Genomic DNA, 12,500 nt, shown 5'->3' on the forward strand with positions numbered 1-12,500 from the left:
CGCAGATACACACACATAGACAAATACATAAAATATTGACATAGCTATTAAAAAATTATAAAAAAAATAATAACATACAGTAATGCCTTTAAAAGGCCTAGATGTCTGTATACAGACACAAACCTTTCAGTGTAGCCTTTTTGAGGACCTTCATGGCGTACAGCTGTCCTGCATCCGGCCCTGTTATCTTCCTCACAAGAAAAACCTACACACACACACAAACACAGGTCTTTGTGCTTGTTTTGACCAAATCAGAGAGTGTGAAAGCCCCCTAATGGCGCTGTATTTATACAGGTCGTCCTCTACTTACAAACAAATTCCGTTCCCTGAGCATGTTCGTAAGTCGAATTTGTTCTCAAGTCCAACAAAGTGAGTCTTATACGCCTTTGACAGGAATATACAATGTAAAGCATACCGATCCACTGGACTAAATCACTGTCTCCTTTCCCAACACTGCCATCATGTGGCCAAAAACCATAACAGCACCTAAGAAGTACTTAATCTTACACACATCAAATGTTAGTGTTGTCTCTGCACCTTTAAATCATGAGGGGAATCCCAGACGCTATTTTGTCTCGGAGCTTTTTTTCACTGTATTGGACTGTGAACTCTGTTTTGTTGAGGATTTTCCGAAATTATAATTATTCACCATCAGGACAGATATTTTCTATCATAGTGCTCCCGGACTGATTCATCAAACTAATTTCTCCCACACACACATACAATATACCGGACTTAAACATTTTATACGTTCACTTACACACTGAAAATATACAGTTTTATTAATATATATTATTAACTGTAAATATTGCTATCTGGTGCACTGCTGTGTCTGTGTTTTTGTACAATACACATGAACTACTAACTGTCAATTGTTCACATCTACGAATGTTCGTAGGACCACGGTCCGTTCATATCTGTGGAAATTCGTAACTTGAATGTTTGTAAATCGGGAACTTACTGTACATGAAGAACAGTTTAATTGCATACACAGCGCCAAAACAGTTTAATTGCATACACACAAAACACACCCTGCAATCACTTAGTAATTACACAGAACAGACATTTATTAGTGATGGGAAGTTTGAATAATTCTTAATGACTCTGTCCTTTGAATCTCATTCACCAAAATGAACAAATCAAAACAAGTAATTTAAGTTAATTTCGTGTCCGATGAAGTAGTATGTAGTATGCTCTGCTCTGATTAGGAATTTGATATTCTCAGTTTAACAGTTTAACAGAAACCTGGATTAAACAGGACGAGTATGTAGCTCTAAATGAAGCTAGTTCTCCTGGATACAGCTACATACACCAGCCTCGGCTAACTAGTAGAGGAGGAGGCGTCGCAGTTATTCACAATGATAATTTGACTATTATACAAAAACACAGACACAAATTTAATTCATTTGAAGTTCTCCATAGTAACATAAGTGTAGCTACAAATATTAAAGTCGATTGGACTCAGTCGATTCCACTAATTATCATTTACAGACCTCCAGGGCCGTACTCTGAATTTCTTTGTGCATTTGCAGATTTCCTCTCAAACCTATTCGTTTCTGTAGACAAGGCGTTAATTGCTGGAGATTTTAATATTTATTTTGAGAATCTAACCTCTGCGTAGAGCATTTATGTCCACACTGGACTCAGTAGGAGTAAATCAGTGTGTAGTAGGACCCACTCATAAAGCAGGTCACACTTTAGATTTAATAATATTCTTCGGATTAAGTATAAGAAATTTATTCACAATTTCACTATCTGAAGTTATCTCAGATCACTATCTTGTCTCAATTCAAGTGTGTCACAGTAATAATGTACGCACAGCACCACGCTACCGTATGAAACGTACATTTACATCAACTACCACACAGAGTTTTATCAGTAATCTCCCAGAGTTATCAACTTTGATTAGATCACCGTCTGACCCCACAGAACTCGATCAGGCGACTGAATATTTAGAGTCGACGTTCCGTTATACCTTAGATATTGTAGCTCCAGTTAAAAGAAAAATTATTTGAGATAAGAATCTCGCTCCCTGGTATAACGACCACACATGTACTTTAAAACAGACCGCTCGGAAATTAGAACGGAAATGGTGTCAAACTAAACTGTTAGTAGTTTAAATAGCATGGAAGGAGAGCATCCTGAACTATAGAAAAGCTCTTAGTGTAGCTAGATCAACATATCTCTCCACTCTTATAGAAAATAACAAAAATAATCCTAGATTCTTATTTAATGCTGTAGCCAAATTAACCAGAAATAAGACCACTGCAGAAATCTCCACAACAACATCGTGTAATAGTGAGGACTTCATGAACTTTTTTAATAATAAAATTGTAAATATTAGGCATAAAATTGAGGTTTTGAAACTGAACAATGTAATTTATGCAGATGTTAATCTAGCCATGTCAGATCGGAACCTAGAATACTTTACTCCCCTTGAAGAGACACACTTTCTTAAACAGATAGTACCAGCAATAACAGAACTCCTGCTGAGGATAATTAATTCTTCACTCAGCATTGGATATGTTCCAAAATCTTTTAAATTAGCAGTTATTAAACCGATTATTAAGAAACCTGACCTCGACCCCTGTCAGCTGTCCAGTTACAGGCCGATATCAAACCTCCCCTTTATCTCTAAGATTCTGGAAAAGATGGTAGCGGAGCAGCTATGCTCATATCTACATAGAAATGGCATACATGAACTGTATCAGTCAGGATTTAGGCCTCATCACAGTACAGAGACAGCACTCGTTTAAGTAGTAAATGACCTCCTATTGGCCTCTGATCAGGGTTGTGTAATTATGCTTGTATTACTTGACCTCAGTGCAGCTTTTGACGCCATTGATCACGCTATTCTTCTTCACAGATTAGAAAATGTAGTAGGAATTAAGGGTACAGCCCTCTCCTGGCTCAGATCCTATTTAACCGATCGGTATCAGTATGTACAGTCGTGGCCAAAAGTTTTGAGAATTACATAAATATTGGAAATTGGAAAAGTTGCTGCTTAAGTTTTTATAATAGCAAATTTGCATATACTCCAAAATGTTATGAAGAGTGATCAGATGAATTGCATAGTCCTTTTTTGCCATGAAAATTAACTTAATCCCAAAAAAGCCTTTCCACTGCATTTCATTGCTGTCATTAAAGGACCTGCTGAGATAATTTCAGTAATCGTCTTGTTAACTCAGGTGAGAATGTTGACGAGCACAAGGCTGGAGATCATTATGTTAGGCTGATTGGGTTAGAATGGCACTTGACATGTTAAAAGGAGGGTGATGCTTAAAATAATTGTTCTTCCATTGTTAACCATTGTGACCTGCAAAGAAACGCGTGCAGCCATCATTGCATTGCATAAAAATGGCTTTACAGGCAAGGATATTGTGGCTACTAAGATTGCACCTAAATCAACAATTTATAGAATTATCAAGAACTTCAAGGAAAGAGGTTCAATTCATGTTAAGAAGGCTTCAGGACGCCCAAGAAAGTCCAGCAAGCGCCAGGATCGTCTCCTAAAGAGGATTCAGCTGCGGGATCGGAGTACCACCAGTGCAGAGCTTGCTCAGGAATGGCAGTAGGCAGGTGTGAGCGCATCTGCACGCACAGTGAGGCGAAGACTTTTGGAAGATGGCCTGGTGTCAAGAAGGGCAGCAAAGAAGCCACTTCTCTCCAAAAAAAAAACAAACATCAGGGATAGATTGATCTTCTGCAGAAAGTATGGTGAATGGACTGCTGAGGACTGGGGCAAAGTCATATTCTCCGATGAAGCCTCTTTCCGATTGTTTGGGGCATCTGGTAAAAAGGCTTGTCCGGAGAAGAAAAGGTGAACGCTACCATCAGTCCTGCGTCATGCCAACAGCAAAGCATCCTGAGACCATTCATGTGTGTGGTTGCTTCTCATCCAAGGGAGTGGGCTCACTCACAAATTTGCCCAAAAACACAGCCATGAATAAAGAACGGTACCAAAACACCCTCCAACAGCAACTTCTTCCAACAATCCAACAACAGTTTGGTAAAGAACAATGCATTTTCCAGCACGATGGAGCACTGTGCCATAAGGCAAAAGTGATAACTAAGTGGTTTTGAGACCAAAACGTTGAAATTTTGGGTCCATGCCCTGGAAACTCCACAGATCTTAATCCCGTTGAGAACTTGTGGTCAATCCTCAAGAGGCGGGTGGACAAACAAAATCCCACTAATTCTGACAAACTCCAAGGAGTGATTATAAAAGAATGGGTTGCTATCAGTCAGGATTTGGGCCAGAAGTTGATTGAGAGCATGCCCAGTTGAATTGAAGAGGTCCTTAAAAAGAAGGGCCAACACTGCAAATACTGACTCTTTGAATAGATGTCATAAATGTCATGTAATTGTTGATAAAAGCCTTTAAAACGTATGAAGTGCTTGTAATTATATTTCAGTACATCACAGAAACAACTGAAACAAAGATCTAAAAGCAGTTTAGCAGCAAACTTTGTGAAAACTAATATTTGTGTCATTCTCAAAACTTTTGGCCACGACTGTAGACTTAAATGGTGATCATTCTGCATGTTTTCTAGTGGAGTTTGGTGTTCCACAGGGCTCAGTTTTAGGACCTCTGCTTTTTCCTTTACATGCTTCCTCTGTGCAACATAATCCGTAAGCATGGTATTAGTTTTCACTGTTATGCTGGCGACACACAGTTATATGTCTCAGCAAAACCTGATGAGATAAACCAGCTTACTTAAGTTGAGCAATGTGTGCAGGACATAAGAAATTAAATACTAATTAACTTCCTTCTGCTTAATCCTGATAAGACAGAAGTTGTAGTCATAGAACCGCATATAGCTAGAAGTAAGATTCAAGATCACTCTGTAACTTTAGATGGCCTTTTTGTTCCATCAAGTGCAACAGTAAAAGACCTCAGTGTGATTATAAACTCCATCCTTTCATTTGAAGCTCATATAGATAATATTGCCAGGATAGCATTCTTTTACCTCAGAAATATTGCCAGGATAAGAAATTTATTGTCGCTAAATGATGCAGAAAAACTAGTTCATGCTTTTATCACCTCTAGGTTGGACTATTGTAATGCCTTACTGTCTGGTTGTTCAACCAGGTGCATAAATAAGCTTCAGCTAGTCCAGAATGCAGCAGCGAGAGTCCTCACTAGAACCAGAAGATATGAGCACATCACCCCTATCTTATCTTCACTGCATTGGCTCCCTGTAAAATTTCACATTGATTTTAAAATACTACTCTTAACATACAAACTATTAAATAGTCTCGCTCTGCAGTATCTAAGTGAACTGCTAGTGTCTTACGATCTGCCACGTCTACTTCGATCAAAGGATGCAGGCTGCTTGTGAGTACCGCATATTTTAAAAAACTACAGCTACAGTCTTCCAAATAGTGTTCGGGACTCAGACACAGTCTAAGTGTTTAAGTCCAGGCTAAAAACCTATTTATTTAATCAAGCATTTTTATAAATAGATTTGCCTTAAGTAAAGGAGCAGATCTGGGGAACTCATGGACGTAGAGTATTATGGTGAACTGGTATGTTTGGATGCTGTCTTCCCCACTCTCATTGATCACTCAGGTATGTTGACGGTGAAGTAATCGGTTGCTTTACATCTCAGTTCTTCCCCATGTCTGTGTTTCCTTCTGGGTCTCCCTTTTAGTTATGATGTCATAATTAGTCCTGCCGGAGTCTCTGCTTGCACTCTACAGAAAATATACATTTCCATTATACGTTATGTGACTGTGACCAGACCTGACTGTCATCTCTTCTCTTCTGTTCTTTCTCTTCCCTCTCTCCCCCTCTCTCTCCTTCTCTCTCTCTGTCGAGCTACACATGTCGTTCCTGAGCTGCCAGTGATCCAGACTCCCTCTGCCCTCCGGAGCTGTCTAACCCCTCCTGGTGCCCCGCTTCTGGTTGAAGATCTTGTCACATGAATGCCCCGTGTGTCGCGTTGGGATGCGTCTGGTGTCTGGATATGGTTCTCTCTACCTAAAAGACGGTTCTGGCTTCGACTAGTGTTGGCAGCTGTTTCTCTGAGGACTTGACCGTTCGATAGTTCAGGACTGGAACTTAATACAAGTCTACCCGAGTTTTCAATAACTAACTGGACTCCATATTAACATCAATTAACATCAACTGTTATGCTGAAATGCCTGCCAACTAACACAAAGTATGAATGCAGATCAATTCCTGCTCTCTGTTTCACCCAGATGAGGATGGGTTCCCTGTTGAGTCCGGTTCCTCTCAAGGTTTCTTCCTATTACCATCTCAGGGAGTTTTTCCTTGCCACTGTCGCCCTCGGCTTGCTTACCAGGGACATCTGACCATTTTGATTCATACACATTCAAATTCCATACAAACTTAAATAATTCTTTTGATTGTGTAAAGCTGTTTGAGACAATAGCAACTGTTAAAAGCGCTATACAAATAAAATTGAATTTAATTAATTTCGTTCTTTGGATCAGAAATAAAATAAAAATGTTAAATTTTTAATAAACAGACCCCCAATACGTCTACATACATAAATTTTGGCTAAAGTTCCATTAATGAAAATATTACAATGCAGCTAAGGACATATTATGATGAGCAGAACTCGTTCTTCTGAGTCATGTTAAAGACTCGTTCAAAAAGAACCAATCGTTCATAAACAATACATCACTACTGTTTATTAATCACTAGTACCACATCTTCCCTCACACATGCCACACACACACCCTCCTTACCTTGCCAAATGATCCCTGTCCCAGGACTTTGCAGAGCTCAAAATTTCTCGGTTCTGCTTTCTCTGATCCCTCCTTTACCAGGTATGTGATGCTGATCTCCTTCACTGGACCTTCATCCTGAGGAAGAGGAGGAGAAGCCACACACACACATTGAGGTCAAATAAGTATTTGATCACCCTGTGATTTTGCAAGTTCTCTTACTTAGAAAGAAAAATCCGGAAATCACATTGTATGATTTTTCAACAATTTATTTGTAAATTATTGTGTCAAATAAGTATTTGATCACTTGACTCAAATTTCTTTTTATATTTGATACAGAAGCCTTTGTTAACAATTAGAGAGGTAAACAGTTCCTGTAGTTCTTCACCAGGTTTGCACACACTGCAGGAGGGATTTTGGCCCACTCCTCTATACAGATCTTCTCTAGATCTGTCAGGTTTTTGTCTCCAAAGACTTTCTGATGGATTTAGGTCTGGAGACTGGCTAGGCCATCTAGAACCTTGATATGCTTCTTACGGAGCCCCTCCTTGGTTTTCCTGGCTGTGTGCTTTGGGTCATTGTCATGTTGGAAGACCCAACCACGACCCATCTTTAATGCGCTGACTGAGGGAAGGAGGTTTTTGCCCAATATGTCAAAATACATGGCCCCGTTCATCCTCTCCTTAATACAGTGCAGTCGTCCTGTCCCCTGTGCAGAAAAACACCCCGAGAGCTTGATGCTTCCAGCCCCATGCTTCACTGTAGGTATGGTAATTATTGGGATGATACTCATCATTCTTCTTCTTCCAAACACGGCGAATGGGGTTAAGACCAAAAAGTTCTACTTTGGTCTCGTCTGACCACAGGACTTTCTCCCATGACTCCACTGGATTATCCAGATGGTCCCTGGCAAACTTCAGACAGGCCTGGACATGGGCTGACTTAAGCAGGGGAACCTTCCGTGCGATGCAAGATTTTAAACCATGACGTCTTAGTGTATTACTGACAGTAGCCTTGGAAACGATGGTCCCAGCTCTCTTTACGGCATTGACCAGCTCCTCCCGTGTGGTTCTGGGCTGATTCTTCACCAATCTAAGCATCAATGATACCCCACGAGGAAAGATCTTCCGTGGGGCCCCAGTCCGATTTTGTCCAATTGATAGTCATCATTAGTCTCTTTCATTTTTTGACAATCCAAAAGTTGTTCTTTTTTCACCAAGCTGCTTGGCAATTGCCCCGTAACCCTTTCCAGCTTTGTGAAGGTCTACAATTTTGTCTCTTGTGTCTTTTGACAGCTCTTTGGTTTTGCCCATGTTGCTACTTAGACTTTGGCTGATTGTGGGGTGCACAGGTGTCTTTATGACAGCTAACACCCTCAAACAGGTGCTACTAATTCAGAATCATGAGCAGAGTGTAGCTGGACTATTTAAAAGCAAAATAACTGGTCTTTGAGGGTCAGAAAACTGGCTGATAAGCAAGTGATCAAATACTTAAATTTTTAAAAAATCATACAATGTGATTTACGGATTTTTCTTTTTAGATTGTGTCTCTCACAATGGAAATGCACCTATGCTGAAAATCGTAGACCCTCCATGATTTCTAAGTAAGAGAACTTGCAAAATCACAGGGTGAGTAAATACTTATTTCCCTCATTGTGCATATATATATGGTGCATAACACACTACCATCATTACAATTAGGTGTTGTTTAAGTCTTCACTCTGATTGGTCAGAAGGTGCTTCTGTTTAATATAATCACACTCACACCTATTTCATAAATATATATATAAATATATATATATATATACAGTGGAACCTCGGATTACGAGTAATGTGGTTTACGAGTGTTTTGCAAGACGAGCAACAATTTTTACAAAATTTTTACTTGAAAAACGAGCATTGTCTTAGTTAACGAGCACCGAGTATCATGTTTCACGCATGCGCTTCTTGTTTTAACAACGAGCGTTACGTCATCAAAAGTGAGCCAACGGTTTTTCTCTCTCTTGCAGCAGAATTGTAGGTAATCGTCTCTCCTGCTGGGTAAATACACACACGCGCTGTGTGTGTGAGAGATGTGCGCGCGCACACACACACACACACACACACACATTAACGAAGAGACCGTTTTTAAAACCGTTTAAAAGTTAGCAAGGAACATCGCTAGTCACACTCGCGTGAGTGCATACTAACGGGATTACTACTGTAAAGTAAAACAACAACAAAAATTAAACAGCTCCTCACCTTTGAAAACAGTCGCGACAGAGAAGAGTTTGTGTGTTTATTTGGCAACCTGAGAGAAGGGGAGCTGTAAAGCCGAGACCTATCGTCTCCCATGCTGGTTCTTAGTGCTTGCAGTGTTTTTGAGTGCGTGTGTGTGTTTGTGTCTGTGTAAGGCAGAGAGTTTGTGTGTTTGTTTGGCAACCTGAGAGACGGGGGCCGTAAACGCGAGCGAGCCCCCCTTCATCCCCCTCCTCTCAGGTTGCCAAATAAACACACAAACTTCTCTCTGTCGCGATTGTTTTCAAAGGTGAGGAGCTGTTTAATTTGTTTTTTGTTGTTGTTGTTTTACTTACAGCAGTGATCCTGTTAGTATGCGCTCACGTGAGTGTGACTAGGAATGTTCCTTGCTAATTTTTAAATGAATTAAATTCGTTAATGTGTGTGTGTGTGTGTGTGTGCGCGCACATTTTACACACATACACTCTGCATGCACAAACGAAAACCCTTATCTGTCGGGGTTTAATTTTACATTTTTTTAAGGTAAAGTACAGGTTAATTTGTTTTATTTTTACTTTATATTTTGTATTAATTATATTTATGTACAGTGGAACCTCGGATTACGAGTAACGTGGTTTACGAGTGTTTTGCAAGACGAGCAACAATTTTTAATAATTTTTTACTTGAAAAACGAGCATTGTCTTAGTTAACGAGCACCGAGTATCATGTTTCACGCATGCGCTTCTTGTTTTAACAACGAGCGTTACGTCATCACAAGTGAGCCAACGGTTTTTTTCTCTCTTGCAGCAGAATTGTAGGTAATCGTCTCTCCTGCTGGGTGAATACACACACGCGCTGTGTGTGTGTGTGTGTGTGTGTGTGTGTGAGATGTGCGTGCGCGCGCGCACACACACACACACACACACACATTAACGAAGAGACCGTTTTTAAAACCGTTAAAAAATTAGCAAGGAAAATCGCTAGTCACACTCGCGTGAGTGCATACTAACGGGATTACTACTGTAAAGTAAAACAACAACAACAACAACAAAAATTAAACAGCTTCTCACCTTTGAAAACAGTCGCGACAGAGAAGAGTTTGTGTGTTTATTTGGCAACCTGAGAGAAGGGGAGCTGTAAAGCCGAGACCCATTGTCTCCCATGCTGGGTCTTAGTGCCTGCAGTGTTTTTGCGTGCGCGTGTTTGTGTCTGTGTAAGGCAGGGAGTTTGTGTGTTTGTTTGGCAACCTGAGAGAAGGGGGCTGTAAACGCGAGCGAGCCCCCCTTCATCCCCCCTCCTCTCAGGTTGCCAAATAAACACACAAACTCCTCTCTGTCGCGATTGTTTTCAAAGGTGAGGAGCTGTTTAATTTGTTTTTTGTTGTTGTTGTTTTACTTACAGCAGTGATCCTGTTAGTATGCGCTCACGTGAGTGTGACTAGGAATGTTCCTTGCTAATTTTTAAATGGTTTTAAAAACGGTCTATCCGTTAATGTGTGTGTGTGTGTGCGCGCGCGCACATTTTACACACATACACTCTGCATGCACAAACGAAAACCCTTATCTGTCGGGGTTTAATTTTACATTTTTTTAAGATAAAGTACAGGTTAATTTGTTTTATTTTTACTTTATATTTTGTATTAATTATATTTATGTATTTATTTTTTTGGGCTGTAGAACGAATAATTTAAGTTTCCATTATTTCCTATGGGAAAATTTAATTTGGTTTAAGAGTGTTTTGGAATACGAGCCCACTTCCGGAACGAATTAAGCTTGTAATCCGAGGTTCCACTGTATTTATTTTTGGGGGCTGTAGAACGAATAATTTAAGTTTTCATTATTTCCTATGGGAAAATTAAGTTTGGTTTACGAGTGTTTTGGAATACGAGCCCACTTCCGGAACGAATTAAGCTCGTAATCCGAGGTTCCACTGTATATATATATATATATATATATATATATATATATATATATATATATATATATATATATATATATACATACACACACAGTGGTGTGAAAAACTATTTGCCCCCTTTCTGATTTCTTATTCTTTTGCATGTTTGTCACACAAAATGTTTCTGATCATCAAACACATTTAACTATTAGTCAAAGATAACACAAGTAAACGTTAAAAAAATGCAGTTTTTAAATGATTGTTTTTATTATTTAGGGAGAAAAAAATCCAAACCTACATGGCCCTGTGTGAAAAAGTAATTGCCCCCTGAACCTAATAACTGGTTGGGCCACCCTTAGCAGCAATAACTGCAATCAAGCCTTTGCGATAACTTGCAACGAGTCTTTTACAGCGCTCTGGAGGAATTTTGGCCCACTCATCTTTGCAGAATTGTTGTAATTCAGCTTTATTTGAGGGTTTTCTAGCATTAACCGCCTTTTTAAGGTCATGCCACAACATCTCAATAGGATTCAGGTCAGGACTTTGACTAGGCCACTCCAAAGTCTTCATTTTGTTTTTCTTCAGCCATTCAGAGGTGGATTTGCTGGTGTGTTTTGGGTCATTGTCCTGCTGCAGCACCCAAGATCGCTTCAGCTTGAGTTGACGAACGGATGGCCGGACATTCTCCTTCAGGATTTTTTGGTAGACAGTAGAATTCATGGTACCATCTATCACAGCAAGCCTTCCAGGTCCTAAAGCAGCAAAACAACCCCATCACACTACCACCACCATATTTTACTGTTGGTATGATGTTCTTTTTCTGAAATGCTGTGTTACTTTTACGCCAGATGTAACGGGACACGCACCTTCCAAAAAGTTCAACTTTTGTCTCTCCCAAAAGTCTTGGCAATCATTAAAATGTTTTTTAGCAAAACTGAGACAAACCTTAATGTTCTTTTTGCTTAACAGTGGTTTGCGCCTTGGAAATCTGCCATGCAGGCCATTTTTACCCAGTCTCTTTCTTATGGTGGAGTCGTGAACACTGACCTTAATTGAGGCAAGTGAGGCCTGCAGTTCTTTAGATGTTGTCCTGGGGTCTTTTGTGGCCTCTCAGATGAGTTGTCTCTGCACTCTTGGGGTAATTTTGGTCTGCCGGCCACTGCTGGGAAGGTTCACCATTGTTCCATGTTTTTGCCATTTGTGGATAATGGCTCTCACTGTGGTTCGCTGGAGTCCCAAAGCTTTAGAAATGGCTTTATAACCTTTACCAGACTGATAGATCTCAATTACTTTTGTTCTCATTTGTTCCTGAATTTCTTTCGATCTTGGCATGATGTCTAGCTTTTGAGGTGCTTTTGGTCTACTTCTCTGTGTCAGGTAGCTCCTATTTAAGTGATTTCTTGATTGAAACAGGTGTGGCAGTAATCAGGCCTGGGGGTGACTACAGAAATTGAACTCAGGTGTGATAAACCACAGTTAAGTTATTTTTTAACAAGGGGGGCAATCACTTTTTCACAGAGGGCCATGTAGATTTGGAGTTTTTTTTCTCCCTTAATAACGTAAACCTTCATTTAAAAACTGCATTTTGTGTTCAATTATGTTATCTTTGACTAATAGTTAACGGTTTTTGGTGAGCAAAAATATTTAAGTGTGACAAACATGCAAAGAATAAGAAATCAGGAAAGGGACCAC

The 12,500-nt window shown here is 39.8% G+C and overlaps 1 protein-coding gene across 1 annotated transcript in view; it reads right to left on the reverse strand.

Annotated features, from left to right (window-relative positions):
- The window catches only part of rps6ka3a (ribosomal protein S6 kinase a, polypeptide 3a), a 23,307-nt gene that overhangs the window by 7,174 nt on the left and 3,633 nt on the right, over positions 1–12,500 (reverse strand). Inside the window, exons 3-4 of the mRNA XM_053485276.1 lie at positions 6,718–6,834; positions 124–205 (exon numbers count right to left, since the gene is read on the reverse strand). Of these exons, the coding sequence (XP_053341251.1) occupies positions 124–205; positions 6,718–6,834 (199 nt within the window). The remainder of the gene's footprint in view (positions 1–123; positions 206–6,717; positions 6,835–12,500) is intronic.

The sequence above is a fragment of the Clarias gariepinus genome, chromosome 24 (genome assembly GCF_024256425.1).
Source record: "Clarias gariepinus isolate MV-2021 ecotype Netherlands chromosome 24, CGAR_prim_01v2, whole genome shotgun sequence".
NCBI classification, from domain to species: Eukaryota; Metazoa; Chordata; class Actinopteri; order Siluriformes; family Clariidae; genus Clarias; species Clarias gariepinus.